Source organism: Teleopsis dalmanni, chromosome 1, assembly GCF_002237135.1.
Source record: "Teleopsis dalmanni isolate 2A chromosome 1, ASM223713v2, whole genome shotgun sequence".
Classification (NCBI taxonomy): Eukaryota; Metazoa; Arthropoda; class Insecta; order Diptera; family Diopsidae; genus Teleopsis; species Teleopsis dalmanni.
The window spans coordinates 163,322,428-163,337,809 of NC_051846.1; the positions used below are offsets into that span (position 1 = coordinate 163,322,428).

Genomic DNA, 15,382 nt, shown 5'->3' on the forward strand with positions numbered 1-15,382 from the left:
CTTAGGATTGACTCAGTGAAAAAATATATCAGAGACAGAGCTTTAAAATTATTCACTAAAGTTGATACGCTACTTAACCCCGTCATAACAATCCTCAAGTCCACTTCTGGACTCTCAGGAAGATATGCTGATTTAAGGTCCGTCATCAACTAAAAGACAAATAAATGATATGATTTTTTAGCCTAGTTAAAGCCTAGTGTGGGGTAGTGACAAACCCCCCAGCCATTATAGAGTAAAAGTGCGTAATAGCACTAACTCAAGAAGAAAAGAAGAAGAAGAAGAAGAGTTTCTAACAATATGACACTGATATATTTTCCTAGACGTACATGATTTAATTAAAACTGATAATAAATCATAAAATTTTTTAGTATAATAGGCTATGAATGCACCTCAACCTAAAAGATCTAAAAGACCTTTGAATTTATTTATCGACTAGTGTTTTTTATAATATTATGTATATATTTTTTTATAATGCTTTTTATATATTTTTTATAATTTTTTTTATATATGTTTTTATAATGAAGAGGTTTTTTCGACCAGTAGTGAACTACAACAACAAAAATTTTATTTTTTATATTATTTTAATTAATTGAATTTTTGGCTGACCGTACAGCTGTTTCGAGTATTGCCAAATATCCATTATCAGTTGTCATGGAAATAATTCTTGTATTTAAATATTCGTAATTATTCGTATTTTTACAATGTTTTTTATATACAATATTTTTTAAATATGTCCCTTTTTGTTTAATAATTCTTTTAATAGTTTTTATTATACTCTACATATCGACTCTTCTTGAGAATCATAATCAGGATCAAGTCTATATTGCAATATAGACGATTGAATAAAGAGGATGACATAGATATAGTTTTATTTATATTAATTTATATTAAATCGTGATTCTGTTGATGAGTCTCAAGGAGAGTCGAAGTATAGAGCAACATATAATAAAAAATATTAGACGTCTATTAAAGACCTATGTATAAAAATACTGATAATAAATCTTTTATTTAGAGAACGCAGCTAAATTTAGTGCTGATATTGTAATAATGTTATCTAAAATATATAAAACCATCATTTCTTAAAATGTGTAAGAAAAATATATGTAGTTTGTGTGACAGAATAGAGTTTATAAAAAATTTGTTCTTGACAATCATTTTCTATAAAGACTTTTGCTCTAAAGTTTTGAAATATATGTATATTTCTTTTCCATTTTGCTTAATTTAATTTGACAAAAGTTTTTTGTTAAAAATTGATTTTTTTTTGAAAATTTGTGTGCAATATTTTTGATAAAAATAAAATTTTTCCAACTTTTTTATTCATGAAACTTGCGATTTTTATGCATTTGGCTTGGCTCTGGCACTGAAATCAAAACTTTTCCTTTGATTATTTCAATTTATGTTGCAATTTTGTTTGGCATTTCAACTTTTTCTAGTTTTAAGCTTCAGATTCAGATTCAGCTTCAGTTTTAGTTTCAGTTTCAGTTTCAATTCAATAAACGTGCGTTGTGAGCACAATGTCGTATTAAATACTTTAAAAAAAAAAATTTAATGAAATTATTATCGGCACAAAGGACACTTTTAAATGTAATAAATTGGATACTAAAAAATGGAAATGAAATAAGCAGCTAAATTAAACATAAAACGAAGAAAATTTTATTGCTTATCACCGCATAGAAGGAAAGAGACATTTTCTTCTACACTCTACCAGTTAAACCAATAAATGATGTCATAAATTTGCATGAGGCGGTATATACTATATGTGATTACACAAGGACTAACCCAACCATTTCCATGGAAGTCAACGGTTGAGCCTTACTGCTGCCGTACCGTTCAAATTTAATTCAAAACTCCTGCTGCTGCTCATGGTGCTGCTCCTGGTGCTGCTGCTGAGTTGAGTTGAATTTGATTGAATTATTGACGAAGGAAATTGCAAAGGAACAAAGTTATTGAAATGTAATTTTTTCCTTAATTAAATAAAAATGAAAATAAAAACGAATGAAAAAGGATGAAATGTACAAATGCAATGAAAATGGAAAATAAAAATAAGAGTACGAAAAGTTTTGGTTGCCTTTCATAGGCAAATAAAACAAAAACAACAAAAAAAAATACTCAAAGTACTCGAAATGAAAGAAAAATAATTATGCTACTTAAAAATGTATTAACTGTAAAGGTACTTGATGCACTGCAAGTGGAAAATAATGGGCAATAAAATAAAAATATTTTCATGTGCAACACATGGGAAAATTGAAACCGGAAAAATAAATAAAACTGAAATTGTTGCCGTTGTTAAAATCAACACAACTGTGCTGTCCTTATTTGTCTTTGTTAAATATCTCATGGGTATAATCACTGCGCGGTATCACAGCTTAAAGTTACAGGTGTTCATTCCCTCGTACTTGATGGTGTCTACCATACTCGTATACTACACTTCACCCAACAATGTATCGGCGTTTATTGAAAATATTTCTCTTTAAGTTGAAGGAAAAGTTAATAACACGAGTAGTAGTAAAATCTTATCTAAATTTAATGACTTAATAATGAGTCTGTTGAGATGCGAAGATACATATCATTCCATACATACATAAAACGTCATCTTATAAATTAAAACGTCATCTCTATTAATGAATTTTTATTTAAGTGTTCTTGAGTTCTCATGGCATTAAAAAAAATTTACAGGAAAATCTTAATTAATGAGAAAATAATGAAAATTGTTTTAGTACTTAACAAATTTTTTGTTAAGAAAATGCAAAAATAATTTATAAGAAAAGCATTTCTGATGGAGTTTTCGATTGATAAATCTGGATTCAATCTCGGTTTACTCTTGGTGTATCTATGCCGTATCGATCAAAAGCCTGAACTAGGGAGCTACTTATGCTGAACAGAAGTGACATCCGACTTGTCACAGGATTTCTCACTGGACACTGCGGAGTTAAAAATCATCTATCGAACCTAGGTATTACTAGAGATGTTGCATTACTAGAGACGTTACTAGTTGCAGACTTTCTAACGAAGAAGAGGAAACAGCATAACACATTCTGTGTCACTGTGATAGTCTTGCCAGACTTTGACTTCGGTACTTATCCACTGCCTATCCAATTATAACGAAATTAGGCAACATCTCTCCAAAGTTCTTAACTGCTAGTCGTGTATGAAACTGAAGTGGGTATGTCACAATTATCCTCAAATGATGCAGTGACGTGGTGACAAGTTCCCAACCCATCTTAATATCTAATCTTATCTTATCTACTCTTGGTTTGTTGAATTTTGTTGCCCAATCGAATACTTAAGAAGGTAAGAAACAATTTTCATGGCTGCGAAACATACGTCAACGGACACAAATACGTGAGGTTGGCACTCTCATAAATATAGCTAGATGTAGAGAGAAATATATATAGTTTTATGTAATAGGATCACTAATATTCGAAGTCAAATTGTTAGATTGTTAGATCAAATTGTTAGATGTGTTAGATTTATTATATTCACTTTATAGTTCTATAAAATAGAGTTGGACAATGCTATCTTTACATGTTTTTATAAGTTTCGTTGTTTTTTATGTTACTTTAAAAGATAGTAAATTCCAAATATATTTAATTAAAAATAGTAATGAATGTAATGAAACTATTAACAACATTTCATTTAATTGCTTTTGTAACATATAGGAGACTTTCATACCATAAAATGTACTACGATGCTATACTAATGTCATACTAAACATTGCCTCTACTAATATGCACTGCTTTGTACCTTCATTGTATAATTGTATAGTTCCATACACTTAGTGTATAAAATATATCTCTGAATAAAGTGATATATGAAATATAAAATATCTTGGTTTCAAATAATGCTAAAATAATACAAACAGATCTGTCAAATACAAATGAAACTTTACTAGTACTCGTACGAATAAATCCTCATTTAAGACATGTGAGTATTTACTGACATCTATGGTAGTACATTGAAAATAGAAATGGAATAGTATTTGATTAATTAAATGAATTTTGATATTGTGGAGTTTTTATTTTTTTTTGTAGTTTTCTTCGTTAATTAGTAACTCTAACTTTCGGATATTTTTTTCATTTACTTTTTATTTAAGACAAAGTTCCGTTTAACTTTAAATAAAGTTAAACATAACAAAAATATATGCAATTAAATTGTTTTAACAAAAAATATGAAGTGGTGTTATAATAAATTATTAGTTATATGGCAACAGTTAAAAAAGCAATTAAAATTAAAGAAAGGCGGCAACACCAAAGAAGAATGTGTCAAAAATGACCCAAGGAAAGTCTCATTTGTCGGTTGCCATTTATGTTGATGCATGGCGTGTTATGGGTTAATAAAACTTATGTATATATGAAATTAATTTGTTAAATAAAAATGTAGTATGTCTAATAAAAGTTCCTTATAAATGCTCATTATGTTTTATTTAAGCAAAAAAAATGTATATGGTTAAAATAAACATATAAATTTAGATAAAATAGAAATGGATTGGGAACTGTGTAGAAATCAACTTAATATTTTGAAGTTTTTAAAGAAGTTTTTAGAAGTACTATATTTGAGTATTCTATAATTGAATTTAAAAAATAATTCAATTAAAAACAAACAAAAGAAACCGTATTATTATATTAATTTGATTATTAATGTCCGTGAAAGAAACCGAATTCTTAATATAAACGTTTGTTTTCTATAGAGAAATTGTTACCGAACAATAGTGTAATTGCAACAACAAAATTTTTTATTATTTTTAGTTAATTGAATTTTTGGCTGATCATATAGCTGTTTCAAGTAGTGCCAAATATCTATTATCAGTGGTCTTGGAATTATTTCGTGTACTTAATTATTATTATTACTCTATTAAAAATACTAGTTAGTACCTTCATAATTGATTTTAAAAACAAATTGTGGTAAACTGTGGTGCTTGATAGAGAGTCAAAGTAGAGAGAAAGACAGCGAAGAGTAATGAACTACAATAACAAAAATTTTTTTATTATTTTTAATGAAATGAATTTTTGACTGACCATACAGCTGTTTTGAGTATTGCCAAATAACAACTATCAGTGGTCTTTTGAAATCAATTCTTTTCTATTATTATTCTATTAGTTGTCAATAATTTTTTTTGATTGCAAGTACCAAGGGTTGAAGTCGTGCTCTGTCAAATTTGAAACTAAAAGTCAGTGTTCATTAGTCAATTGACCCAAAGTCGTACTTGACTTAATTAATATATTAACTAAATAATTTACTTTTGTTATTTCTATTTTTAAGTCTAAGTAATTACATAAAATAAATATATAATTTACTCTACTATATGCTGAACTTTGTTAGAAATTGTTTTGGATATACCAGATTAAAATATACGTAATGAAATTTCTTTAAAATTAATTTATGTATAAAGAAAAAAATAATGTCAAAAAAACTTTCAATTCTTGCTATGTTTCACATAACAATGCTAAATATAAAAAAAATTAAAAATCAATAAAAATTTTAACAATTTTATTTGCTAATTCATGCTAATTAAATAGCTTTTTAAAAATTATTGTTAAAAGCAATAAGAAGAAATTAATAGAATTTTTACACGAGCAACTTTAAAATTAGTTCAGACGAGAAAACCGGCTCAGAGCTTACGAGTATTTAATTCTTTTTTTTTTGAATAGATTGTTGCCATCTGAAAATATTTTTCACACTAACTCTACTCTACTGATTTCTATCTTGTGCTAATAATCCAGATTTAATTAATGCACGACTATAAATTAATATAATTTCTCACCTCAACTATAGATTGTGGCATTATTTATTTGTTTTTCATATTAAATTTGTTTTTAGTCCAACTTAACTTGGATGTAAATAATTATTTAGTAAAAATATAATCCAGTTTTTATGTGTTTTTAAATTATCTGCTAAATTTCTTTATTAAACTAATTTAATTATATTATATATGTTAAATATTATTAGGTATGTGTTATATATAATATGTCATTACAATTTGAAGTAGCGATTTTTGTGTATAAAGTCGCACTTAAGTTCTTAGAACTTTTTAATTTTTAAAAATTAAAAAATATTAATATATAAATAAATATATAGTTTATTAACATATCAAGTGTAGTATAAAGTAGATATTGACTTTTGCGTAGTACTTGTTTGAAGAACTAAAAGCCGGAATGAATTACAAAGTATTCAAAAAAGAAAGATCTGAAATGTTGAATTTTGCTCACTCGATTGGCTACGAATACATTGAAGGAAGACAGCTCAGATCTGATTCAGAACAACTCTATAGATGAGTGAGACTAAGAATGACTTTCAGTAAAATAATATAGTTAACGTTGAGATGTAATGAATCACTAAAACTAATAATAATAAAACTGCGGCGTATAATTCCAATATTGGTACTATCAATGTTTTCAAAGGTACTACTTGAGACTTTGAACAAAGCAAATTGGCAGACGTAAAAATTAGAATTATTACATAGATAATTCTAAATTACATAGATGCAAATACCATTCGCAAACTAGCATCACAGAAGGCATGTTAGTTCGAGTAATGCGTAGCCAACATGGAAATTCCAATTTTTGAATTATATGAAGACGATTGTAGAGATTAGTCTACAACGCAGTATGTAGTTGATTCGGAAGGCTCTCGTCCCAATTCAGTTTCTGTATTTCCACATACACTATAAAAACATAGTTACCTTTGATATAAAAGGACCACTAAAACCAAGCGAATCATACAGTCATGCAATAACAGAAAGCACTAAACGCTTTGTAACTCTTGAAGAGGTGTAAAAATAAATAAAAATTTATCTTCGGTTCGATTTCAGAAAAGCCCAATGGCTTTTGTGAACTCGCTGACATCATCAAAATTGAGTGATTGCTCTCTATCGGCTTTAAAAATGCTTGTAGTTCCAATCTCCGCAAAAGTATAATATAGGAAAATCTGTAAGACTACTTTATATAAGAATAGTAGTACTTAGTAGGTACTAATTCTTTTTACTGCAATTTTTTCCAGGTTGCAACTGGAAACAGTGTTATCATCTGAAAATTGAGAATTCTAAAGACGCAATATTTAAATTTGAATTATATTGATCACTGACTGCGTGCGTGAGTGAAACTGAAGGACTAAACACTGAATGGTCTAAGTATATGGTTGTATAGTATATCTTTCTACGAATCATTCCCAAAAGGTGGTTTTAGTGGTCTCATATAATCTTCGATTCTCATATAATTTAAAATTGATTATTTTATTTAAACTTTGATACAGGATATTTTAGGGTCTTTTCGTAACTTTTTCAGTACATCTGTTAAATAATATTATATCAAAAATACACAAAAAATAAATTTTTATACATGGATAATGGATAGTTTTATTTGGGGTCTCTTACTGATTTGTTAAATATGTCCATTATAGAACGGTATATGAATATAAAAATAAAATGACTTACAAATAAGAAAATTATAAGTCTTTATATATTAAATTTATAATAAAATTATATTTAATGTAACTGCTTTTAATAATATCGTCTTTTCTAAATCTATAATTAAGGAAAATCAAATAAACTCATAACTTCAAACATTTGATATGAAGTTTATGTTCATTCAAGATAAACATATAAAAAAATAAAAAATATTCTACTAAAATTGCCTACGCATTTTTATATAATTTTCAGTAATAATTCAACCGAAAAATCCTTAATCTACACATTAGCCGAATTTTAACAGAATTTCATTTAAAGGACATTATGCCCTTTTTCTTAAATATTATCAGAAATATTTTTTGTGAGTAATTTCTCTTACAATGAAATATGCCTTGAAAAGTTTTCTAATCTACAAGTATGCCGCCGCATATTTTTTTGTCAAGATAAAAGAAATGACCCTTAAATCAAGTCAATTATTACAAATAAAAGAAATTGTGTCAACTCCATTCAATGATGAAAAATCCCAATTGAAATACTTTAGAAATCCCCTAATGAATATGAAAGGAGAGAAGAAAATATTAGAGAAAAGTATAGCAAGGAAATCAAGGAATGGAGAAAAATATTATTAAGACTCAAAAAAAAAAAAAAAAATAAAAATAACAAAATAAATACCAAACGCAATAAGCAGAACGGGAACAGTTGATATTGTGAAACCAGTGTTGCCACATTCTTGTGCTACAAATGAAACAACTCTTCAAGAAACAAAAATAACACCATCAAGATTTGCAACAAAAACAAGTTGCAACAACAACAAATCGCAACAACAACAACAGCAATAATAATAATAATAAGAAGCAGCATAAGAAGAAGCAGCGTGTGTATAGTACACACCAATGGAAAGAATCTTAAGAAGAAGTTTCTGAAATGAATTCGTCCCCTGACTATAAAGTAAACGCGAAGCAATCAAATGAAAGTCAATTGGAAATTCTTTCTGGTTACTTATTCTCTTTTGACCTTTCGGCTTGTTTAGGCTTAGTTGGCCTTTGTTAAAGGATACAGCACAGCCACCAGAAGCCAACATGACAGCGACAGTATCTTTTGTTGCGAAAATAGCGTCCTACTTGATAAAATAAAATACAATAAAATGAATTGACTTGACTTGAGTTGACTTGAGTTGAGTTGAGCTGAGCTGAACTAAGCTGAATGGTGTCGAGCGGTATAGAATGCGACAGAGTATAGCGGCAGAGTTGAGTGGAGTTAGAATTATGTCTGGCAACATGAAATGTTACAATAAATAATAATAAATAATGTAACATGAAGAAAGTCTTGACATTAGCATTAACGCTGCTATATTGAAATAGTAAATTCGAAATAAAGAGCACAACGAAATTGGTTGACCAACCCGATTAGCTGCCTCAACTTGATTTCGCTTAAGATATTTCAAGATGACTTGGCCCTCGTTTCTATTACAAATGAAGGCTAAGTGTAGGTAATTAAAATGGCTTAATTTGCATAATGAATACAGTAATATAGTTGGGGGTTAATTACTTTAGCAAAAGGGATAAAATTGCTTAAAATAAAATAATTCGAATTAGCGTTTTTAATAGAAATTTTATTCCAATTTCAAATTGTTTTTTGTTATACTTAAAAGTATGAATATAAATATTTCATACACTTTTTGTTACTTCATCTTTTTTACTGTACTTATAATTTTTACTTTAAATTATGAACAAAAATATTTACAAAGAACAGAGCATTATTATTTAATCCAACTCTCAACTACATTTTCAACTCTCATTGTGTTTGTCGGTTTTGCTCGAACCGGAAATGTCAATTTGAAGGTTCTCGCCTATTTCCCCAGTTGAAATTATTTATTGCAATTCCCTTTAATATATGTGAAAATTTAAATTTATGTTATACACATTTAAAATTTTTATTGCATTTTTTGTTTGCAGCTTGGGACATTGGCAATTCTGTGCACGACGCCTTCGTCATTGCTGTGGAGGAACATGCACGAGAACGTTTACAGCGTTTGGCTGCCTTAAACCGCGTTACACCAGTAGACATAACCCAATTGTCAAAAAAGGTAAGGGTATGCGCCAATTTTTTCTACTTTTAAACCAAAAAAGCTTAAAATTACATACAGATAAATCTCTCTTCAAATTAGAGATTATTAAGATGAATTAGGATCTAAAATCTAAGACTAATGCTTATAATAAAGTTTATAATATTTTATAATATAATAATTATAATAGTGAATAAAGTACATTCTTTGGCCTAACAATGATAACGAAAGTTGACTTATCAAATCTTCTTGACTTGAGTGATTTAACAAACCTAATACTAATAAAAATAAGTTCAGTGTTACTTATTTATTTAGTTTTAGTATTTCTCGCTTCCCATCTATTGCATGAGAATGTGCAATAGATGTCTTCCAATAGAAGTTTCTATCTAAGGTAGCGACTACTAATATAAATTCAGGAAGATAAATCTCGAAAAACCAAAATAGTTTATAATATTATAATTATAATAGAGAAAAAAGTGGATTTTTTGATCTAGCAGATATAACCAAAGTAGATCGAATAACAAATTTAACACTAATATAAATAAGATTTAGAGTGTCTAGTTTTTCACTTGCATAAGAATGTACTATAGATGTCTTTAAATGGACATTTTCTCTCTACTAATACAACCTGTTAAATTATTTTTTTTTTCGGTAAAATACTTCTTAACATTGCTTGATATATTTGTTACAGATAATATAAAAAAATATGTACATTTGCTTGATATCTAAATGTGAATAAAAAATGGTCACCCGTCATAAATAATTTTCTTTCGTTGGTGTAAAAGCAGTATTTCAGAAGTGACTTCAGAATTTTTCATTTGACGTTCATTTAAGCTGTGTTGGATCCAATAACCTAGTTTATTAATAATATTAATTTATTAGGTCGTACCCCAGAACTTAAAATTAGTTAAACGAGATTGGGTACTCTCATCTATTGGCACTATAACCGAATATTTTTCATACTCAATCGTTCTTTGTATTTATTTAAGCAGATGTACGGCAACTATTATTATTTCCGAATTGCACATGATTTCCGCAGAAATCGAGCGGAATATAGTCCAAAAGGAAGTTGATGTTAGTCGCACGATATTGGACAGTCTCATCAATTGGCAATATGATTGATTATTTGTTATAGTCAAACGCTCTCTAAATTTATTTGAGCAGATATAGTGCGCCTATTACTATTTCCGAAAAGTGCAATTATTCAGGAAAGCAAATAGTTTTATTGAGTAGAATATCGTCCAAAATCATACGATAATGTTTATTCTGATCGATCAATACTATGACTGATTTCTTGTTTACAAATCGTATGTTAATTGTCAACTACTCTTTATATTCACATTGTGGCTTTTAACATTACCGGAAAGTGCAATTACCAAGGTAGGCAAATAGCTTTATGCATACAGAACTCATCCGAAAAGCTTACACTGACATCATGAAGGATATCTAGGCCAACGATTTATTCCTTCGATATGCTTTTAAATCGTTCAGATTGATTTTTTTTTGTACTTCTTTATAAAAGGTGTAGTTTTCTTTAAAAATCATCTTGTTAAACTGAAATAATTAATAAAAGAATGTTAGAATATTAACGAATGGGGTCGGCTAAACATCGAGAGAATACGGGAAGTGTGGTGTTGTGAAGCATATAATTATTGTATGATGGCAACACTCACATAACAACAACATTACTTTACAACATATACCCTTTTTTAATCATAATTTGTTATTATTTTTATTATGATGTGGATAAAAAATATGGAAAATTGTAAAACTTTTATATTCGCTTTTTGCCATAAATCTAATCTTTCACGCCAAGCTACTTTAATGACAAAAAAAAAGTGTAAAGAAAAACCAACTTTACAAAGTAAAAAAAAAGTTTCAAAAACAAAAATAAAAAAAAAGTAAATATAATATAAAAAAATTAAAAATACAATAAATTTATTAACGCATAATTTGAGAGATAGGAAAAAAATTGTACGAAAGAATTTTTACATCGAGAAACAAATGAATCATTAAAGTTATCTTGATTGTTGAAGGAACGGCAACAGTTACAGTAATAATAAAACAACAACAACAACAACACAACAGCAGCAGCAATAAAAACAACAACAACAACAGTAGTAATAAAAGCAGTTAAAACACAACAACATCGAAAACATCAGAGAACATCTTCGACAGCAGAAACTTGACTGCTGTAACTCCTTTTAAACATAACAACACACACACACACGCACACACGTATACATTCACTGTACAGTGTATACATACTGCAAGCGTACATACAAATAAATTCATCGTAGAAGTTCGTAAAAATTCTCACTTCCTTCCTTTCGTCTTCATTTCCGTAATATTCCTTTTGCTTTGGAAATATTTTGAACGTTTTTGGCACGTTTTATGCGCGCAACATTCTTCGCTGCCATTTTAAGTGAAAAACATGAATGGCTTCACTCGCTGCTTTAAAGCACACTTTGACGTTCATTTGACATTTGCTTTATTAGTTTTACGACTATTTTTTTCTTTTTGGCGCTCGGCGCACGGCGCTCGTTGGAAGCTATTAATGAATTCGCTACTTCTTCTTCTTCTTCTTATCTGCTATCTTTTCATTTAGTTGTTAATTTAACTAAAATGAAAACAGTTTTCGTGTGGTTGGAGTTTAAAATTCGTCCGAGGGTTCGTTCCTCCCGATATCGCCCAAGCGTTGGCGTTGTTAAGTGTTTATTGGCAATCGAGTAAAAATGACGAAGAAGAAGAAAAGGTGCCTTCATAGGCACATAGGACATAGATGAAAATAGATGTACAACTTTTTGGTAACAGATGAAGAAGAAAATCTTTTAATGTTTGAAAAATTGTTGAGGCTATGGCTCTGCACGAGGCCATCTGTGAATCTGTGTGTGGCACCAGAGTTTTGTGAAAATAATATTGATCAATTCGAAGTTTATCAAAGAAAATGAAATCATTAAAGCAGTCATAAGTTTGATTAAGTATTAATCGAGCAATAAATGTTGCAAATGTCGAATGGCAGCAGTTAATATATTTTGGAAATAGAAAGTTTAAAACGCATTAAAACTTCATTCCATAGCTATATTCTATGGTGAGGCTTATATTTTAATATGCTTATGGCTGTAGTTGAAGATTTTGAATTGATGATTTCATTAAGTTGATTAAAGTGAAATAATAAAGCAATATATTTTGATTTCTTCATAAAACTTGTGATGTGCGAGTAACAAAATAATAGTTTTTCGTTTTTCTAAAATTTATTTATTTTCTACAAGAGAAAATTGTGTAATATCGCTTATCTTACTTATTCACTTAGTTTGCTATTACAAATGTGAGTCGTCAATAGCTGCGTCTCTGAAGTATCTGCCGCTAACCAGCTCGAGGAGTGGTTAGTTGTCACTAACTGGTAGTGGCAAGTGTCTTCATATTGTTGTTCATTTCGTTGTTCCAACGAAGAAGTTGATGTTCTCTACTGCTTTTTCGACCAGTGGGTACTGAATCAGATACTTTTCTAGTCGATGCACTTTCTTTCATTCGCACGAAATGACCAAGCCATGAGACACATTTTTTTCACTTATTTTTCTAAGTTGGAAAAAGCCGCAATGACCGCGTCGGTGTTCAGGAAAACAATATTAATATCATCGGAATATGGGATCAGCATCAACTTTTTGTGAAATATTCTGCCAATGCAGTTGAAATTTACTGTTTGGGTTATCGTTTCCAACATTAGATTGAAGAAGTCACACTGTAAGAACTGACCATGTCTGAAACATTGTTTGCCTAGCCGTTCGCTAGGCTCGGAGAGATTAATCTCAATGCTAATGAATCTAATGGTTTTGCTCAATATTATTTTATAAATCCATATTAGTTTTAGACAAAGTGACTTTTAAAACGACAATAAGATGTTGTGAGTCAATTTGTATTACTGGTGTGGTTTTCAGAATATGACGCACTGGTAAGAATTGCAGGAAGTTACAGCTTTTAGCTAAAGAATAACATTTTAAAAATGCACAAATGAGTAGTTGAAACTAAATAATATATTAAATCCTTAAAACTTTCTACAAAGAATATATGATCTTAACAAATATGTTTCATTCCTCTCTTTTAGTTGTCTTTCGATAATATCACCCAAGTACTTCCCATAAAGTCATTGTTTGACTTCTATTTGTGTTGTTAATGTACTCGTCTTGTGTGAATGCACGGGTCTTTGGCTACCTTCAGTATTATACATTTGAGGGCCTGCGAAAATATGTCTAGGCTATTTAACTTTTCAAATAATTATTTCATTAAGTAAATAAAAGTTGTTTTCTTTTTAATGCGATGCCATTAGTTAAATTATGGGCTGTTGAGCTCACATTTGCAACCCGTTTTGCACCTGAACAACTGGGCCTGTAGTTATAACGGGTTGAAGTTCAAAAATTGAGGTTTCAAAAACCAAAAACTTATTAATTTTAGTTTAATAAAAGATTTTATTTCTATTTTATTTTTAAATTATTTCGAATACATATGTAGATAACTATTTTTACCTTTTAGATATTTTCCCTAATTTTTCTTCTTTTTTATCTACATTGTGACCGAAAAGCTTTCGGAAATTCTCATTTAAAATTCGCGCGCTGTATATTTTTCGATATTTTAGTTTATGTAGTTTGGCAGCACTGCTCCTTAATTTACTATGCCAAAAATGAGCGCGATCTGTCAGGACCAGTTCGTTTACGGCAGCTGTTGAAACCAGTTCACCTCAGTAGTGCGTTGCGAAAAAAACAATGGAAAAAAATATTGAACAAAGAGTTTGCATCAAATTTTGTTTTTCGAACGAAATTTCGTGTGCAGAATCGTTGCGAATGCTACAAAAGGCTTATGGGGAATCAGTTTTATCGAAAACTCAAGTTTATGAGTGGTACAAAGCCTTTCAGGACTGTCGTACGACCGTCGAAGACATGCCGCGTTCTGGACGACCTTCGACCTCTACCACCGACGAAAACATTGAAAAGGCAAAGGAAATCGTGTTCAAAAATCCTCATGTGAGTGTTAGAGAGATAGCACGAGAGCTAGGCATCGGTCGTGAGATGGCTCGTTTGATTTTGGTGGACAATTTGTGTATGCGACGTGTCAACGCCCGGCTTGTTCCGATTCACCTCAATTTGTTCAACATTATCAACGATTTTAAGGCCAAACATTCAATAAATACCATCGAACAGCCACCGTATTCACCTGATCTTGCACCGTGTGACTTTTTCCTGTTTCCCAACCTCAAATTACCACTCAGAGGAACGCGTTTTGAATCCATAGAAGACGTAAAACAGAATTCGCAGAGGGAACTCAAAGCCATACCGGAAAGCGACCTTATTAAAAAATGTTTTGATGATTTGGACAGAAACGTTGGCATTTGTGTATCGCTTCTAATGGGAGCATATTTTGAAGGAGATAAAATAAATATTGATGAAGATTAAGAATTTTGCGTTTTATTTAAAATTTTCCGGAAACTTTTCGGTCACAATGTAAAGTACAGAATTTGGAAATGTTTCTTGAAATGCTTTATTTTTACATAGCTACATTTAAAAGATGAATTGACACTCCCTTCTATGGGAGTGAAGAAAGGGAATTTGGTGAAGGATATCTAAAACAGAAATGCTTACCTTGTTAAAATTGGTATCTTTCAAAATAAATAAATTGTTTAATTATTTAACTCTATCTATAGATCTAAAAAAACTGTAGATTTGAGCTTAGCAACCCAAATTAACTTAAAATCAAAAAAGAAAAGATCAAATTTTTATCGCACAGTGTTATTTATATTATTACTAGATAACCCGACAAACGTTGTTTTGCCTTATAAATTATTTCTAGTTTCTAGATAAATTCTAGTGTAGACAAAAAGTAACTTACTTATTATAAGTGTGTAAGTCTGTGGTATATGCATG

General features: G+C 29.6%; 1 protein-coding gene across 1 annotated transcript in view; it reads left to right on the top strand.

Annotated features, from left to right (window-relative positions):
* Positions 1–9,488, top strand: part of LOC119669765 — a gene marked incomplete at its 3' end in the record, with an annotated part of 106,321 nt that extends 96,833 nt beyond the window's left edge. The window contains 1 exon segment of the mRNA XM_038079783.1: positions 9,358–9,488. Within this exon segment, the coding sequence (XP_037935711.1) occupies positions 9,358–9,488 (131 nt within the window).
* Between the last annotated feature and the right edge of the window lie 5,894 nt (positions 9,489–15,382).